Genomic DNA, 20,252 nt, shown 5'->3' with positions numbered 1-20,252 from the left:
AACAGTGGCATCGGGTATTGTTTGGAAAGTAGAAAATGTCTATGCGTCCTAAAGGTGAATTACCGAGCGGCTATAAATAACCGCATAGTCGGGCAGACGAAGTCAAACGACGATCGTAAGATGGCGTAGTCCGAAGTTTCCCATCGTATTAAAGTTGTAGCTAGTGCGCTAACTGTCTGTCAGCGTACATTCCAACGCTCGCAATTCATACTATGTTCCCTTTCGTTCGCAGCCAGTCATTCTACTAAGGCAACGAGCCACAGCTACAGCCAAAGTAAGCGTTATTTCTTTTGGACCCAAACGAGGAAAAATCCAGCATTAGGATCTATTCACACAAACTATGACCAGCGGCCGGTAGCTTCGGCTGAACTCAGTTATTAACAGTAATTACTACTTGTTTCCTTTTGCTTCTGCGGCTGCTTTAACAGCAAAACCAGCAGCGGAGCTGATCGTTTTATTCGAGTTCGACTCCAACTGGCGTCAATAACTCAGTCACAACTCGCTAGCTTTGAGCCATCCAGTGTGAACCGGTGCAACGTCGGAAGGAACCAAATATTTGCTACTGGAAACAACAATAGGCGCCGCCATGACAGTCATGCTGGTGCCCGTTGCTTGGTGAACACCGCATCCGTCGCGCGTCGGCCGTTTCCAGACGCCGTTGTCACTAGCCAGTGGTGGTGGATTCAGGAGCGGAGCGAGTAGTGTCGTTCATGCCGCTGTTGTCATTGCTGACTTAGATAGCAGTTAGTGTGGTAAAAGGGGGGACCCTTTCAAGCCGAGTATTCGATGGCCACTATTCGGCGGGCTATGATACGTATCTGTGCAGTCGCCGTCATCTAACACTTTCCTGCCTGCGTCTCCGTTTCTTAGTAACCACTCGCCGATAAAATAGACAACGAACCAGCTTGGCGCGACTGGCGGTCGAGTGCGGCGCTTGTGGAAAGAGCTGACGGCGTCTGGTACGACGACTAGCAATAAAGGGGTGAGAGGAAGAAGTAACGAATAAACGAGGAACCAGTCAGGCAGCTTCTCGCCACACTAACAGAACCAAGTAACAGCGATCGAACCACAGCAGGAGAACTGTATCGCTTCATGTGACGCTGTACGGCGGGGAACTCCATATCAAACAACTACGAGCGAGCCCGATCAGACTCTCAGCGCCAATCGCTACTATTGAACAGTAATAACATCAGCAGCACGAAAGATCGTCAACTGTGTACCTGTACGGGTGAAGAGTTGCAGCATTCGCAGCAATTCCAGCATCACTATCGCCACCACAACGACGACAGCAGCAGCAGCAGCAGCAGCAGCAGCAGCATCATTGAATAGTGTCTTTCGTAGTGCGTGTGTGCGTTTGTGTGGAACATAATCAAGTGATAGGAGAATAGTGGTTGCTGTTCTCATGGTTATTTCGATGATGATGATGAATGTTATGATGAAGGCAATGATGGTGAAGAATGGGACGGGGTGGTAATGGCAACTGGTGATAGGGTGAGAGCTCCGAGACGGCTGTTGTTGACAACCAAGTAGCATCCACCAGCACCGGGAGCAGTTGCCGCCGCTTAGAGGAATACAGCACCGCGAGTCGCAGCTACGGGGGCTTCAACTGCTATAGCAGCAGGTCGCTACGTACGAAATCAGTAATCGATAACCAGAGACGGACAATGCTATATGATTGACGATGGCCGTGGTGAAGGCGACTAGGCAGATCGTCTGCGAGGAACAGTATTGCGTTACCGACAAACGGCCTAAATGTACATCATATATTGGCCGTTCGAATTAGAAGCTCTGCTGTGTTTACCATCACTGATACAGCCTAAAGAAGAGAAGAGGTTAAAAGCTTCGACGGAACAGCCTCTTGGATTATAGATGGCGATGAGGTTTCTTGTCGTTTGAAGGCGTGGAGTCGTTGTTGTTGTTACGATTGCTGATGTAGAAGAGGCCTTTAGGTATCGTCAGATTTGCTCAATTTTGATCTGGCTAGTCAGATCTCGTATCCAGTATAATCAACTGGGTGAAGGAAATAGTTGTTAATGGAAGAAACGTACTGAGTCATACATTTTTATACTGAAACCAAATGAGAGAGAATGGCCGGCGATGGTAATCGACGATTCTGCTTTTGCCAACAACTGTTAGACCATCATTTTTGCATTTTGTCAGCGCTGCCAATGATGCCACTACCGTAAAATCGTTATCTCTGTCTGTGTAGGTATTTTCTGCCAGAAGTGCGACTTCGTAGCGAACAGCAGCATTCGACGGCTAGCAGCATTGTGCTGTGCTTCCCGCCGACTGAGTTAGCTAGATGACCGAACTACAAAAATAGAATAGTTCTACAGCAATGTTGGCCTGCATGCCTGTCTACCTGGCTGCCTTTTGGCTTGTCTTTCTGTCTGTCTGCTCGACTGTCCATACTCTCACCAAAGCGAAAAAGACTAGCTAAATTGAGGGGAACGTCAAAATAGACTAGAGCATTGTGGCAGGGTGCAGTCAACCGCAGAACGAGCAGCAGCTGTTGCTCCTAGCGGGAGAGACAACGGTAAGGCAGCTTTTAAGAGGCCGGTTCTTCCTCTACTAGCGAATGCATCAAATGTTATTCATTTATTCCATGTGACTAGCGCTGATCGAGAGGTAGCCAGCCAGCCAGCCAGTGAATCGGCAGTAGGTGTGTTTGCGGTGAGAGATAAACGGCGTCGCTAGCGATAAATGGGCATCGTTGGCCAAAAAACCGACAATTGGTAACCACCTCTTAACCTCGAAATCCACAGGCAAGAATCATAACAACAGCAACAGTAAAAAAAAAAAAAAAAAAAAAGCATAACACAGCAGCAGACGAGAATCGAATTTACAGCAGTTGCAATCCCTCGCTGTTGTCGCCCTAGCGCATGTCTAATGGCGAAAACAAATCGTCTGGAAAGGGTTGGTCAGTGATTCATTGTTGAGTGAATTTTAAGGCCAAAGCAATGTATGGCCAACAACGCATGGTGTGTCACCCATAGAGCAACAAAAGGAATAGCAGCATCTACCTACCTATTCGAGATCTACATAGAGCGGCGAAAAAAAGACGAGTTCTTCGTTGGAAACAGTGTCCAGTCTCATAAATTGTATTTATTTACGTATGAGTGCCTACAAAGAACTAACTATAATGCAAATGCGTGATCCAAAGAAGCTTATTCCAATTCAATCTTCGACAACCTATCGCAACGGCTGATTTCTTTTCTGTACGAAACTGCCATTATTGTACACATTACTTGGGGTTCTTACGCGCATCTGTCAAGTGAGCTAAACATCGAAGTTCTATCGGCCACGACCATTTTGGTGCTGAACGATGCCTACAGCGGCGGTAACACCGGAATAACAAAGGAAATTAGAAATTCAGGTGACAGCTGCAGGATCGACAACAGCGAACCTATTAACGGGTGGACGTCGTTCCTCATCCAGCAACGGCTCCAGTACGGCCAGGAGTAGGTAGGTGCAAAAACAAGCGGCGTGAAGCTTGTGTTTAAAAATTATCAGTAGGCCATCGCTAGGCCAATTTGCCTATAGATTATGGGTGACACCAGGAAAATTAACCAACATCGACCAACGATAAGCATGCTATGTAGATGCTAATGTAGCATTACGTAACACGATCATCATGTGTTGTTAGGCGGTACCTCTACAGAGCCGGTACACGGCACGCCAAAAAGGGCCCGGACCGCCGCGCCCTATGAAATCAGCGATAAGACATTAGGGACTTTACTCGTCCTTGATACTGATCGTGTGAGATGTTAGCGTAGGATGAGTTGATTTACTTATTGGCTCACAAACAAGCGAACTTTCGTTGATCGGCCTCAGGCTCAGTTGGATGGCTTCAGAAGTTCTTTTTCATTTGTGTGAGGGCTGACACCGCTGGCACGGTTGCTTCCTTGAGATATAGTTACTATTTTATTCTCACCAGAAGCCGGTGAAAACAGTTACCATCTGTCTGTGCATTAAGGCGAAATTAGTTCAGTGCTTTCCAACTATTGATGAACATGAAGGGGCAGTTAACAATCGGAAGAATGTTAGACGACCGACAGCTGGCGTAGCAATAGTGCCTATTAAATGTCGGCTATTTAAACGCAACGGAAACGGCGCTGCTTCGCCAAACGTTGTAAATCGACTTTTCGCCCAAGGTTGAGAAATTTATATCTGCTTTTTTACTATGTCTGTTGGGTGGCGCGCGCGTGCGTATGGGTAGCGTGGATGACCTGCCGCCGCCGCCGCCGCCGCCGCCGCCGCTTTGAAACGGATTCTGCGTAAATAGTACCTGGCAAGAGCTGGACGGGTGGATCATCGTTAAGTGTTCGCCTTCCAGCATATGCGATGCCGCGAAACTCAATTGCAATTGATTATTATTCTGTTGGTAAATGCACGTCCTCATCAGTGATTAAGTTACGGGCTGTCGTGTGTGATAAATCCATGAAGAATTGTGCTAGTGTGACGGGGATGAAAACTGATTACAGAGCTACCACGTAGGTGAGATTACCATAACTTCTCACGTTCATTTAGAGAGGTGCTATTCTTTTCACAAAAGAACACCATTTAAGTGATTCAACTTACGTATCTATCTGTTATGGCTAAGTTACAGTAAATCGGCCTAGCTAAAGGGATAGTGCTAAATGTAGTGTTATCACGACACTAATTTGTGCGATCTATTATTCGGTTATTGTGCATCATCCCAACCAGCTGTTCAATGATTCAGCAACTTATCCATTGTCGCCGCAACCTCAACTTATTTGCTTCGCTATTATCTAGTATTCGACATAATCCGGTCATCTCGGGTATTTACGTCGCTGTTCAATGTTGATCCTTTGTTCTTATCGTTATTATTATTATTATTATAATAGAGAGATTCCTTACGATCAGGTCACTGAAGTACAGGCGGCGAGGACTATAAAAAAAAAAGCTCTTTCCTAGATTTTCTAGGATTCTGATTCTACGAACCGAGAGTTAGAATCTCATAGATGTTTTCGGGACAGCTGAGCCACTGTCGCCATTATCACAACTGTTTTACTGGGTTGGTCATTGAAACTTGAATACTCTGAATAGTTGAAAGGTCTTTGCTTGAGCCGTAAAGAACTTGCGCATATTCACTTGGAATCTATAGTGTCTATCAATATCGATGGGCTATTGATGGAAGTTTGCAATGAATGTAACTTTGACTTTCTACGATGTTGCACTTGCTATCCCTGAGAGGTGATGTCGATGTTTGTAATAAGCTGTACAAACATGGAAATCCTCGCTGGCTTAATATATTGTGTCAGCGTCCAAAAGTCGTGGATTCGAAACCTTATCAACGGCACGTAATTTTAGGTGTTTGTCTGCATAATCTTGAAGTTAACGTACTGAAGGAAGCCGCGTACGTGTTTTTTCATTGTTATTATAATATAGCAATGATATTCATTAAAGCACAATGAAATATAATCTTGGTAATAATCAGCCACGAATTGTTGCATTTATTTTTCGGAAGAAATAAGCCTCTGACAACCTCGCATTTGAGTATAGTCCCGTACCGAGTGACACGCACACCGTTACTTACTTTGTAGAGTGCGATCAAAATTTGAACGCCAAGTACTATGTAGAGATAAGCTAAATAAATGCAGAGATTTTCACAGTTAGACTTGAGCACCCTAGACGCTATTGCCAGCCACCAGACAGATCGACGAATTGCATGCTCATTGGCTCAAGTAAATCGCAACTTCGTTTTGCTGGAAGTAGTCCCGACATCTTCTGTCTGTACTGTATCACGTTATCTCACATGTCTTCGCGTCTCCTTTTATTTTTATCTTCTATAGTGTACTTAATTTAGGCACGTCTTTAGACGAATAAAAGGAAAGATCTGTAGACTGTTCACTGGGTATTCCATGGGTTGGTTGCGTCAATTTTCAACTAATGCATTTATCTTGAAGCATATGTCAGTCCTATTGCAAATTTGTCTGTCGTTAGTTATAAATGAAAACAGCGAACGCTATCATTCGTTTGTTTCCTTTCGTTATTTATGTCACTCGGTTTTTATATTTCGCGGGCTAAGGGGAGGTGGATGGTGTCACATCGAAGCCATATTAGCTCACAGTGGCTACGTAACTTTTTTTCATCGTTGTTTGTTGTACCAGCTTTTCACTTAATGGCGCCGTTTATTTTACGTGATCGAGAAACAAGCGTCTTAAATTTAAATAACCTCTTTCGTAGAAGTGCACCTGCTTTATGTTTGCCTAGGCTTAAGCAAGATCCACGACCATTGGAAACACTGCAGCTAAATTCTGCAGCCCTAGCACTAGTCGTGTCGTCACATGTCATAACATGCATTTTTGGCGGGTAATGTATTGGGGGGGGGGATTAGGTCGGCTAAATCATTGCGACGCCATTGGGTGACGAGTATATATGTATGTATGTATGTATGTATGTTCTACTGCTGGCAACTTGACTCAAGAAGATATACCGATGTACAATTATGTTCTTCTACGATGTTAGGTCTTCTTCTTTTTTTTTTTCCTCATTCACTAAGAATCCATACTTCTCGGGATGTTTCAACATATACGTATATAAATAAATGGCTCGAGTAAACGTGAGTTGCTCTTACAGAAAAGTGCGCTCTTTGAATGGCTGAAAATACATGAACTGTCGCACCCTTAAAGCACTGTAGACAATGTTGCTATGTACGATGTACACCGCAATATGTTGAAATCTTATTTTGAAGCACAAAATATTTTCGATAACAAATTATGATCGTTGTTTTCTCTGGCTTAATAAATTTATTGATAACCGGCTTTCAAAGCGGTTAACTACGGGATGTCCAATTACGACGATTGACGACACTGTCGCCTAACGTACCTCTCTGAATTTGGATTTGTGGAGACTCATCTATCGCGTCAAAGTTCCATTGCCACAGCGTTTAGAGTCCGGTAAATTGCGAAAGTTTCAAGCTGACAGGGTGAAATCATGCCGGCTGTGGGAAGTAATAGGAGCCTAATTCAGTTGGCGTCGCACCCTTGGCCCAGATTCATAGTTAGACTGAAAGTGACCAAACCCTCAACCCAACGGCCATTTTTAACTAGGTTGATATACTCAATGCGAATTCTATTAACCATAGTGACCATTGTAAATAATTTGACGTTAGTAAAGTCTTCAGAAACTGGCGCGATCGAGTACAGCTATGATGTTTAAGAAATTGCGGTAAAAACAGCATTAAGTATTTTCTGATGTAGGTTCTACGTTCTTATCGATGGAAAAAATGTCGGTACTAGCATATTACATTTCACTTGACGAAAATTTAGCCTAACATAAGATGGAATCATGCTAACTTATAGGCCTTTTGAACTCACTACTTAAGTAACTGCATGGCTGTGGACACCTTAGACGAAAATGTAGTGAGCACATTGACGGACATAATAAACACAGTATAATTCTAAAGGGTGTTACATACTGGAAACACCCTTAGAAATATAACAAGCTTCAAATAAAGGCGTTATATTGGGCGCTTGCCTGTTAAGACTGTTAAAAATATCTCCGCAGCCATATTGTGTCGTGCTTGTGATTGCTGCGTAAGCCTTGAGCCTTATGGCCCTAATATGTTGTTACTTTCAGTGATTTAAGCACCTGGATATGAATAACTGTATAATTTTTGGCCGTCTTTCTTTGCTTTCGATCCGCTCGGACGAGTAACGGCAGAAGAAAACAGGTACCGCGATCCTATGGCCGTTGAATAGGAAATCTTGTTTGCTTATCATCGCCGGTTAAATTACGATCTGTTTCGTGCCTAGCTATATTTGACCATATCGTTTTGCTGCTTAAACAGGAAATTTACAGAGATTTTGCCTCAGCAAATGGCGACGTTCTGATTTTTTTTTTTTTTTTTAGTTGGATAATGCCTAGCATGAACCTTTACCTATATTGTGGTGAAGTCTTCCCTTAAACGTATCGTAATGATTAATATCTGTACTAAAAAATTCCAAGCAAAAAATTTGGTGATAATTTCGCTTTCTTACCAAAGGCAATTATACGTACAGATGTGGTAAAGCTTCATAAAAAAAAAACAGCTCCTTACACGTATGCCTCGGAACGATCCCAAATGTGCACCTTTCGAATAGAAACCTAGTCTTCCTGAAGACAATTGAGGCGTACTTTCTGTCTACTCGTTGAGGATAATTGCCGTAAATCATTGAGATATCTATGGGAAATCTACGTCATTACTAATCGATCAAAAATGCTCAAAATTTAATCAATCTAGTCACTTTATTTGTATTATGGTTATTTTTATTTATATTATGGTTATCTACTATTGGCTAGACCTATACTACGAGTGGTAATTGACACACGTCTCTGAGGTATTATAACGTCATACATTAGTGCGCTGATAAAACAGAATTTACATAGTCGATAGTAAACAAAGAAAGTATTTTTAAGCAGCATATAGCGCACACCATTGCCTTCGTTTTCCTGGATTTCGCGACATTCGAGCCGTTTTACTACCGAGCTACCTACGAGTCATTTAATTGGACGCACCTATGCAGACAAATTGGTATACTATTATTGAACTATAGTCGTTGATTACTTTCTTTAAATTTTGATCGGTTCCCGTTTCAACAAAATCACTTTGTCATACGCATAGCGTCGTTGTAAGATCTCGATCACCTTCATTAAATCTATTTTCTTCACTGTATAAAAGTGCTTTTAATCAAAACCCTTCATTAATTCAATAGTCACTGGCTCACGAGTTTCTCTATTCAGCTTGATACTTAACCGCTAAACTACTATGCCCATATTACCATTTTTTCTGCACTATTTCTATAAATTAGTGACCTTAAGAGAGACTATACTGCGGAGAAGGCTTACATAAAAAAAACATTACAACAGACTTATTATTAATTATTTCAGTTTCATCATTTGTCTGCGTGAGATAACTATTATTGGAATTATGTTTATTTTCTGAGCAAGTTGGACCACTCGCTACCGCCTCGTATGTAAACAATTGGTGGCTCTCGCTGCTGGATTTATAGGCAAAAAAAGAGCATCCTAGTTTTCGTTGGAGTGTTATTATTATTCCATTATTTCTGCGTCAATGGCAATGGTTGGAATAGCGTGATTTATTCACTAGATAGTTAGAAACTGTCTGTTTTTCATACGTGAGTGACAAATTTGAAAATGGCGGTATAAATAGTGTGCACTAACCAGGGTTAATTCCAATACATTCAGCGGGGGGGGGGGGGGGGGTAATAATCATACACTCAGCAAATAAGCGTGATACAACGCTTTTGTTCGTCAGATTGGATCAGTGTTGTGTTTAAAACTTTCCAAGTAATACATTTACATTTAGTACATACCTTGTGAGTGAGGTAAATGTTTCAGCCAAACGTAAATCAAGATTTATTATTCTAGTGTAGATTTTAAGCAATTATGATTCGGCCCAAGCAACCGGCCTGTGTGTCTCTTCTAATCTTATTCTAGCCTTATCCCATAGTCGTAAAAGTTCCGCCAGAAGTTCGAAATACTTATTATTAAACATTATACGCTAGACGTTCTATGTGGTGCTTCTACTCAGCTTCAACTCGACGATAAACAGATATGGCTTTTTTCAGACAGGTTGTACGTACGAAAGTAGCCATTTTATATGGTACATCTGCCCCTGTTAGACCTAGAAGATGAGCCCCTAAAGTAAAATCCCCCGAACTGTTGCCTGTTTTAGCAGTCATTTTCACACAGATACCTGGCAACAAAACGACGTTCAGAAGACTCTGTGTGGCTTAAAACTAAATCCTCTTTTAACAGTCTTCATCATGTAAATTGCTTTCTATTTTCTTCTAGATATTATACTTTGTCACGATGATTTTGTTCGATGGGAGAACCTTCCCAAAAATTGCCCGCTATCGTTAAATACTGTCAGGCTCATTCACGTTTATTCGAAACAGTCTGAAGTTGTTCGACTAGAAACATGCGTTTCTATTATGCACTACCGATTGATTGCAACTCGACCAGACTGATAATAGGCTAAACAAAAATCTCTTCTTGCAGAACAACACGCAAAGTTGAACGTTGTACAGTTTTAAGGTATTGAAAATGCTTTTATATTCAATTATTCATCCAACATTGCCTATATATATATATATATAATATGTATATATATGAGAGGGAACGAGAGAATAGAATATGCTTTTCTAACCTATCAACCCCACTTGGGTAGGCAAAGATGAATTTATGTGCAAACAAATTTTTAAAAATCACGGATTTGTCGATATAACATGTCACAATCATTTCATCGTGCTTATTTGGGTTCACATTGTCAACCTAGCGTTTTTGTTTTTATGTCTAAAAAATCTTCTTGTAATTATGATCCGAACGTGAAGAACCCTTAAGTATCCGCAGTGTACATAGTATGGTTGACACTCGATAGATGGGTCGTTCTGTATAAATTAAAGTTTGTTAATGTTTTTGTAGTACTTATACGCGTGTGCATGCATATCAAAAATAGCCGGTGAAAATATTGCACATTACTAATAGTACATTCCTTCTATATTGAGGGAGGGGCTGAAAAATGACCGCTAATTAACCCATAATTTGGCTTCATAGCATCATAGTCACCGCCAGGAATTTTTAAAAAAGTGAAAGGTCCTTCGAATATTTTGGCCAGTAAGAAACGAACGTCAACCATAGAGATCATAGTAATATTATTTAATGGCGTAGGGGTGTCTGTAAGTGTCGACCAACTGTTGTGTTGCTTTAGTCAACAAACACGTATTTTCAAATGCGGCCACAGTAGAACGTAGCTTTTTTTCCAATTACATCATTATTATGGTTGCTAGGCAAGATAACGTTCTCTTACATTGGCACCAAGGTGACCACTAAGACCTATTGCACATCAACCGCAATCACTGACTTAGCTTAAGGGCCCTTTACAAGTGTCAGAGCTCCGTCATTTTGTGACGCCTTGGTCCGGCTGCACCCGTTATAGTTACTGTCGATCGTGAAAGGCGATGGCGCTAACTGTTTCAGTTTTTCAATGTGCCAGTGTTATTTGATGAGCAATAGCGAGAGAGTATTCGACAGGTGCCTGGATCGCAGTAGATAGAACGGGTATTATCGTGAAGATCCCCAGAGCGATTGGAGGAGACAAAAGAAAGTCAATCGGTAGTAATCGATGATAAAAATCTATCCCCTACTCTCGAAGACGGTCAAGATATATGGGAAAACACATGCTCTACGGTAACGACGACCTTTTTTTCTCTGTCCTAGGAAACCTATAGGCTTTCAGGAATTAAAGCAATAATGATCATTTCTGCCACATGGTTGTTATCTCCAGTCGGAGACGTACAGAATGGCCTTTGCGGTGGCCTTCATTGCGCGAAACCAACTACAGAGGTGGTGTCCAGTCACGACTCCGAGATGCATGGGAAGTTTCAGTGATATAAAGAATATAGTTGATTTAGATTCATTTACGTAAAAATTCGCTGCATTATTACATAGAGAACTTGTCCCGTCCAATCACTTAACGCGCATCAAATACAGGTTTTGTTGTTTCATCTATTAAAATAAGACTGGCATTGAAAATAGATACTAATAATGAGTTATTCAGTATCTCTTATGGCTGGCCGCCCACTCATACAGCAGGCACTGCGATCACTTAGAAAATGAGTGATAAAAATCTAAAAAAATAATGTCACGTAGAGACCGAGTCCGGTCCTATTCCGTGACATCTTTTGTTAGTCAGTAAACGCTATTATTCAATTTGCGATTACTCCAATATTGCTCGTACGCATTTCTCCAATTTGCCCGTGCAACCCTCGGTAATTACAGACATTCTACGTGAACAGATACGGTCTCGCGATAGTAATAGGTATTGTTGTTGTTGTTTCTACCCGCAGTCTGGGCTATAATGAAGTTTAGCGTCAAGAAATGTACGGATATTTCTCCAATTTTAAGAATTTTATCCTGAACCGGTATGCTATTATTTTAAGTGATGTTTCTCCGAGAGGTGACTTTTTATGGGAAAAGGCGTATGAATATACAACGATTCGCTCTTAACCAAATACGTGTCTAATAGGTTACGCAGGCCCGGTGAAAACAGGCCGTCGGTGGTCTTCTGTTATTCTTCTGGCTGACAGCTATATTTGTGTAGATATTTTCTACTCGAGGCTGTTACTGTACCCTTCAGCGTAAATATGTCAGACGCTGTTTCTAAAACTGACCTCTTTTTAGGATCAACTATTTGTGGATTACAACTAACTGGAAGAATGAGTCATCTTTATTAAAAACGAAAAAATATATAAAAGGAGAATGGTAATCGTTAGCAGTACTTTTGTAACCCTAGCCAGTTGTGAATATGTTCTTAGTTGGTCGATTGTTACTTTATTATAAATAAACACGAAGTCGATGTCATAGAAACCCAGTGCTTAAAATTTTTTTTTATTATATATAAAAGTAGGACATTTAGACGGTTGGGGGGAGAGCGAACTAAGGTTAACTTGACGGTAATGAATGTTGATGCAGGTAGCTACGAAGCTCACTTTTGGCAACTCACATTACTACCAATTGATCATAGCGATTTGTTATGTTTTTTTTTTTGCATTCTTCTCGCTGTTTGCGTGTGTGTGTGTGTTAGCGATTAACTCCGCGGAAGATTAAACATCGGATCTGATTCAACAAGATTAAACATAACCAATTTCCTTCCGCTAACTAAAGCTTTCAAACACTCTATTGCGAGTTTAAAAAGGGAAACGTATTGGCTGCATACAGGTTAAAATTAAAGCAAACGTTTCTTGTTTTAAAACAATATGATTAAATTAACCATTAACCATTTTGATCCGTGACCCTTCGCCATTTTTCTGGCGCAAAACTTCTGTGTTTTCTGGACGGCAAATTGTAACGAGTATCCCTTTATTGAAGCTGAATCAACACAACTGAGAGCGTCTTGCAGAGACCGAAACAAATACATAGCCTGACGGTTTGAACTAGACGGTGAATAGATTGAAACTTCTCAATCTTAATACATCCACCGTCAATGAAGCTTTTCGAACTTCCGCCGGGTCGTAGTCTGCAATTGTCATGGCGAAAAAAAGGACGCCCTTTCGGTTCCGTATCAGTTCCGGTCAGACCTTTTCATTGGCTTATTGCAACCCTGTTAGTCATTAACGGTCAAAGTACGAGTCAATGGTTTTGCTAAACGGTAGTAACTGATAACGAACGATTCCACCAAAGCGTACACCACCGCTTCACTGTTCGGCAACAGATTGTGGAGCATATGATTATTTGATGTAATTTATTGTAGATCGCCCGCTGTCAATCGCTTTAATAATGACTCGATCTTGTTGCGTTTCTGTAGAGTTGCACAGATGATCAGGTAAATTACTTTACATCCAAACATCGAGCCTTTTTTTTTAGTTGACTTTTTTTTTAGTTGACTTTTTTAGAACTATTTGTTGATTGGTGTTTAGTTACTTGGCGATACCACGCTTACGACCCACGGGTTGGTCGTGCTCAACTCTCGTCATCAACCTCTTTCGTAACTTGTCGACCGCCAATAAGGAGTATCTTTCACGTTTAATTTCTTTAGAATGAAAGGGCCACTTTTTTCCGCTTACGCGTCCTGACTATAAACTGCTCAGTTCCTTTTATAGGCCTGGACGGCTGCTGGGCTTTTTTCTATCGTAATAAAACTGTCAAATGTAGCGATTTTTTACACAAATCACCACTCATCTTCAAGACCTATTTGAAACCTGAATAAACTATTCCAACATTGTTAGCACGTTTTACTGCTATCGAGTTCTAACTTTCAGACGTAACTCGAATGCCACGCTATATATATATATATATATATATATTAGTGGCGTCGATTGCAGATACTTACGGAGCTTTGTGGATCTTATATATGCGTACATCGGTACAAGCTACAATTCTATGTGGTAACTTCTTGTTATCGGAAAGAGTATTTTTGTCGCCGCTGATTTTATCTGGGTCGGTAACACAATTTCGGGTTTCGTCCCCTTGTGTGCCTATCGTTTCAACTAAAACACGGCTTCGTTGCATGGAGGTCTGCATTGTATGGAGTTTTTCTCGTTGTAGATTTTGTCCAGTTTTGCCGTACGGAACTTATGAACGCCTTACTGATAAATGAAGCTAGTAGTGCTGTCGATTTGTATTGGGTGTTCACGTTACGGAACGCTAGCATACGGAGCTTAATATTTATTTCATCGAGTGCGATGGCTTCGTTTATTCTAATCGTCCTTTCAACGTGTACGCCCCTATGCATTTCATGACAGCCGGTGTAGCAACGGTGGCGCTGATGATAGTTGGCACGTAAGATACGTATCATTTACGGTATCCGATTCTGAATGGCTGTCGATAACTGTTTTACAGGAGTCCTCCAGTTTGTTTGCAATTGACTGTATAGTATTAATTATAATCAACCCTTATCGACGATACGAGTGGTTACCCGAGCTTGTTTTTCGTAGAATTTAAATGGCCCATTGTAATTCGAGTTAGGTGATGCTCACTGGAATTGAATTAGGATAATCGCCGTTTGATTTCGTTGGTGAGGATGCTACGCTGAACACCCTATGTAGACTATTTATAGATTTGGTCGATTCCCGCCCTACTGACGTTCTAAAATGCGTCTGCTTCGTACAGATCATTAGTCTATTTATTCCAGACCATATTCTATATAGGCTTTTGTCTTCAATTCGATGAAATACTGATCTCCGTAGTAATTTTGGCCAACTGTGGAGACTGCTCGTCATAATGCTTGAGCTTCTGTTGCTCAGCTGTACTAAATCTATGTAACAAGCTAAAAACTACCGTTAGAGTAAACGTATATACTTTTTGAAGTGACAAGAACATTGTAGAGATGCAGTTTATAGGATATCATTACTTCCCAGTATACTTGCCCCATTGACATTAGGCCCCATCACTTAGCGGATATCATTCGGTATTGACTTACAACAATACTGTTCTAAAAAAGTGTCGTGCATCCTGTATCGAGCCGAGCGGTACACGTTCATCAGAACTGTTGTTGTTGTTGTTGTTGTTGTTGTTTCTCATGTAGTTGCAGAACACCTGTCTCATATTATCACCGCCGGCATCTGGCGATCAACAAGCTGACCGGAGTGCCCAGGAAGAAACCCTCCAGGGTCCTCCGCGTCCGCGCACCCGTCTTCCGTCGATGTTCTCCAAAGAAGAAACCTCCGAAAAACTTTTTCTTTCTTATCTTCAATAGCACCAATCACAACGGCAGCCACGGCACCAGCCCCGACGACTTACTAACAGGCGGATAATAATCCACAGATCAAGTGAAAAGATCCACAGAAAATTCAAAAAACTGAAAATTGACTTCATTTATCTGATAAGGCGTCAGCCCCATCACTAAATTCACGATGACAGTCGACTTCCGGGAGCACTTCTGGGGGGACCGGAACACTGGATTCGAGCTGCTTTATCGCAACGCCAAACAAAGTCACGCAACGGCCAAAGAGCTCGTCGACTTCGTGCGTGAACGCAGTCAAATCGAAGAGAGCTACTCGAAGCTATTAGCCAAGCTCGCTTCGTCACGTCTGCTCGGCAGCACGTCGTCGGTGGCGCCATTATGGGCGGCCTTGCGTAGCTCGACGGAAAAAGCGGCTTCGGTGCATGCCCAGCTTGCGCACCAGTTAGCTGATTCTGTCAAGGAGCTCGTACGCTACGCCGATGAACAACATCGACGACACAAGGCCATTAAGGATGAAGAGGCACAAACGATGGAAGCGGTCCAAGCACTGCAACAGAATACTCTGTTACTGTCAAAAGCCCGCGAAGCGTGCGAGTCACGCCGAAGTGGAGGCAGCGAAGGTAACGAGCTGAAGCGCAAGAAGGCCCTTGACGATTTTCGGACGCAGGGCGAACGTTACGAGCAGGCGAGGCTGATCTTTATACAGAGGATGGGCGAGGCCTGCACCCGCTTTCAGGTTCTTGAGGAAAACCACCTCAGTGCCATCAAGAGCTTCATCGATAATTATATTCACACATTGGTGAACAGCTATGCGCTGTGCGCGTCGATGTGCAGCGATCTGCAAAGTAATGTCGACTCGTTAAGTATCGAAGCGTTGCTCGAGCGCTTCTGCGCTGATCGTGGCACAGGACGAGACCGACCCGAGCCGCACAAACCATTACAAGACACAACCCCGCCTCTATCGAGCCACTCGCTGCTCCGTACGCACCTCCATTCGCAAAGTTCGGAGGACGTGTTCCGGGCGAGTGGCCTCACCAGCCATAGTAGCAGTGCGAATAGTATACAACACCAGCAGCAGCAAGCAATGGCGACATCAGCCAGTGGCGGGACGGTGGCTGGTATAGGCGGCATTGCGGGAAATGCTATGGGCGGCGTGACAATGGGATCAACCGTTGCAATGGGACATCATGGCCAGCACCCGCATGGAGGCATCACGCACCAGTCGTCGCAGTCAACACTGTACGAGTTCTTGGGTAGGAACTTGACCCTACGCGGACGGAATAAATCGACCAGCAAGAGCGACAACAACAGCCCCGAAGTAGGTAGCGGAGGTCAGGGAAGTCAGGGCAGCAGCAACAATGCTACACACCAGCTACTGCAGCAGCAGCAGCAGCAGCAGCAGCAGCAGTCGTCCTTCGGTTCCGCAGCCTTCGCCACCTCGGTGAGTCCAGCTCCATTTGTCGATGAAGATGGCTTCAGTGTTCCGCCGCCGCCGGCAGCATCAACAGCTCCGGCCTCGCATCACCACAAGGCAACTTCAGGTGTTTCGAACGAGGATAGTTCGAGTGATGATAGTAGCGATGACGAAGCTGAGTTCCAGAAGAAGCTTGTGATCAAGATCAAACCCATCTCGGAAGCTGTTGTATCGAGCAACCTGCCGCTGGCGCAACCGGCGCGACTGGTGTCGCCGCCGGCGAAGATGACTCCGCAAGTGCTGAGTCCTGAGTTCAACGGCAACAACGGAAATCGCACGCCACCAGTCACCGACCAATCGCAGCCGCTACAAGCGCTCAGTCAGCACCATCCTCCCACGCTACCTCGATCCAACGTCATACCTCGGCCGCCATCCCGCCGTTCCGTCGACCGGTCATCACCATCGCCGATGACTCGTGCCGAGTCGGTCACCTCTATTGGCTCAGTGTCAACCGGTGGCGGTACGGGATTTTCACGAGGCCCGTCACCCCTGACGCTCGGCTACGGTGACACAATCCCTGTAGCTGTCGCGTTCCAGGAAGTCGTTCACGCGTCGTTCCGCGGCGCTGAGGAGTCTCTGTGCCAGGTGCGCATCTTTGGCGACATGAAGATGTCCTTTCCGGTAGGCATCCTCGGGGCGCTACTGTCGCACCCCAGTCCTCCTCAGCTTGTTTTCTCTCTAGGCAATCTGCCGCCAGATAATCTTGTGCCGAATTCGCTGCTGGTGAACGCCTTTGAAGATCAGCCGGGCACCTTTCGCGTCGAGATGGCCGAGCTGTTGGCGCAGTTGAAACGTCTATACGACGCCCAGCCCGGCCAGACCTACTTCAACGTTGATCTGATGAAGTATAGTTTGGCCGGAGGTACGGGGGCCTCGCTGGCTCCGCTTCACCTCGTCACCTACTGGAACTGCGACTCAGCCAAGTCCGACCTCAAGGTGGACTACTTGTACAACGCGACGGATCGATGGGCACAACGACCGTGCAACGGTCTCGTCACGGTCACATTGCCCCCGACCGCCTCTGTGAGCAACGTACACTCGAAGCCACCCTGCAGTTGGAATAGCGCCGCCAAGAAGGCCTCATGGAAGGTGTCCAACATTAAAGCCGGTTCAATACTAGCACGTTTCCAGCACGAGGAGCCGCTGCTCTCCGATCCCCCTGGGGAAGTCGCTGCAGCGTTTTCTATCGAGGACGCCTGTTTTAGCGACGCGTCGTTTACACTAGCTCCGGCCTGCGGCTATCGCCTGTCACTGATCAAGAGACGAATTATTTCGGGACGATATACTGCCATTATGTGAAGATGTTGAGCAAAGGCCAGTAAAGGACAGGCGGTGAGAGACGTACGAGAGATGCGGAAGCAAACAACAGACGTCAAAGATGATACGCGTCAGCGAATTTATAACAGCTTTTTAGGATTTTTAGGATCGCGTCGCAAAACGAGTCCAGAACAACGAGAAAAGGGAGTGACGCGGTGGAATAGTAAATACGTAGTTGCTACCCCTGTTCCAGAATCGTGACATGGTGGCGTTCCTTTTGTGTTCTTACCATGAAGCATGCGCCTGGAGCGGACGCGCACCTAACGTGTCGACAGGGTCAAGTGCATAACCATTGCTTAGAGTTGAGATCGTGCCTACTTGCGTGCGAGGCGGATCCATTTATCAATAACCGAATTCTGTGACAACAATAGATGTTATTGGCGTTATATATATTCGATCCTAAGCTATTCTATTATACATATGCAAAGATCAAGTTTAGGCACACGCGAGCCGTGAATGTGGCCTGTTGATACAATGAACGTCCGAAAACCTGAATAGTGCCTATACAGGTTTAGAATAGTGCGTCTAGTAAGGTGTTGCGAAAACGTATCACTTCATATCACAGAATAGCGGAACGGCTAACCTGGGTACGGCGTCAGACGGAATTGCGGTCAGCTTCAAAAAGACACTATTAAGTGTAACACAACCTAGGAAATGTTTCTGTATAGTTTAGTAGCTGAATTAGTAATATGGTAGACCGGATGCGCAGAAACGTTAGGTCTAGAAAAGGAAGCATACGAGGTTTAGCTGACCTTTTGACCCCGATATGTCAGGATCGTCCAATAACAAGACATAATGACATGGGGCGGGTAGCGTGTCTCGTGACAAAAGAACGATTTTTGCTAAAATGATAAACGGAAGTGGGCGAAAATGGCAGTGAGAGAAAGCTAAAAATGTCGCACGTGTAGAAAATGAAAAAAATAACCAGCTGAGAAATATACGCCCACGCTAGTCACACTATGAAAATGTGTTTCACGCTCTTTTCTGTTGGTTTTTGACATTGTTTTTAGTATAGACATACAGATACACATGAAGAAAGCGAAACGTGTATGGCGACAGCAACAATTTGGCCGGATTTCCCATCTAGGAATGAACGCATGATTCCGAGCAACGTGGCTATTTTATTATCCTTGGCCTGGTAACCATTTTGATTGGCCTGTAACGGATGCAAATGTAACGCTGCCGCGTACCTGTTCAGTGGACATCTTCAGCTATGTCGTATTCATCTACGAGACAACGATTTTCGCGCCACGATGAATCTCGACAGATCCTGCGCCCTGTTGCAAATCGTTGTTAGATCAATTTATTTACTCTATCCAAACGCTTCGAAACGCAATTGGACTAATTACCATTGATAATTCAGTCGCGATGTTTGTACGTTCTTTTTAGCCAGTCTCTCGAACGTAGCGTAGCAGCTAACAACGCCAGACGCATCTACTCTACCAAAAGGTTACGGGACCACCAGGCAGCAGCAGTAGCGTCACATAACAACTTGTTCATCGTCGAACAAACACGAAGAACAGCGAATAGACGAAGCTTCTGCTGAGATCATAATAAATGTTGTTTTTGATATTTCAGTAAAGGACAACAGAGCCTATACAAATATAGCAAAAGCTGAAAATTACGTGGTGATCTATCTCAAAAGAAGCATCGTGGAGCTATCGGCTATAATCTGAGACGATACAATTATATCATTGTAAATATAGCTTGACACAAAAACACGAACGGGCGTTCTGGAAAACCTAGCGCAAGACGCAGAATGAACGGCACACAACGGAGAAATATCACAGAGTTGTCTCTGTAATTTTCGATTCGCTTGCAGAATGCAATTCATCCGAACACCGATCGGTCCCTATTCAACTAAACATGAAACGCTTAATAAGCATAAGACATATATATATATGGTAGTGCTGCTGCTATGTGGATCTATTGTCGGTAGTCGGGTAAACGCAGAGTTCCCACTGACGACAACTCCCTCAGGGAATCGCCTTCCCGGGCTCTCTCAGTAGATTGACAGACCACGGTGGTATTATCGGCAAGTGGAGCATATTCAGATGACTAGTTCAATTAGTATAACAGATTATATCATTAATTACTATCATAAAAGGATGAAAATAGAGGTCGCAAACGACTAACCGATAATTAGCAGCAGTAAAAGACTCGAACAGGTAGGACTCAAACGACAAAACTATATACACAACAAGAATTGAGAGTGTACATAATATATTTTGTACGACGCCAATATATATA

The 20,252-nt window shown here is 43.6% G+C and overlaps 2 protein-coding genes across 3 annotated transcripts in view; both read left to right on the top strand.

Moving 5' to 3' along the window:
• Nucleotides 1–3,323: 3,323 nt before the first annotated feature.
• LOC111263616 (F-BAR domain only protein 2) lies at nt 3,324–19,950 on the top strand. Of its 2 annotated transcripts, none has more exons than XM_022838874.2 (2): nt 3,324–3,465; nt 15,053–19,950. In XM_022838874.2, the coding sequence occupies exon 2, from the start codon at nt 15,381–15,383 to the stop codon at nt 17,982–17,984; it is 2,604 nt and encodes an 867-aa protein (XP_022694609.1). In that variant the 5' UTR covers nt 3,324–3,465; nt 15,053–15,380; the 3' UTR covers nt 17,985–19,950. The 2 variants fall into 2 exon arrangements, with proteins under 2 accessions (XP_022694609.1, XP_022694599.1); XM_022838864.2 differs by lacking the exon at nt 3,324–3,465 and adding an exon at nt 4,363–4,497.
• LOC111263638 (C1GALT1-specific chaperone 1) overlaps nt 3,460–20,252 on the top strand; it is a 25,266-nt gene continuing 8,473 nt past the window's right edge. Inside the window, exon 1 of the mRNA XM_022838930.2 lies at nt 3,460–4,493. The gene's annotated coding sequence lies outside the window, so the exon portion shown is untranslated. The remainder of the gene's footprint in view (nt 4,494–20,252) is intronic.

This window comes from Varroa jacobsoni, unplaced genomic scaffold (genome assembly GCF_002532875.2).
Source record: "Varroa jacobsoni isolate VJ856 unplaced genomic scaffold, vjacob_1.0 scaffold_80, whole genome shotgun sequence".
Classification (NCBI taxonomy): domain Eukaryota; kingdom Metazoa; phylum Arthropoda; class Arachnida; order Mesostigmata; family Varroidae; genus Varroa; species Varroa jacobsoni.
This window is presented reverse-complemented; position numbering and strand designations above follow the sequence as displayed.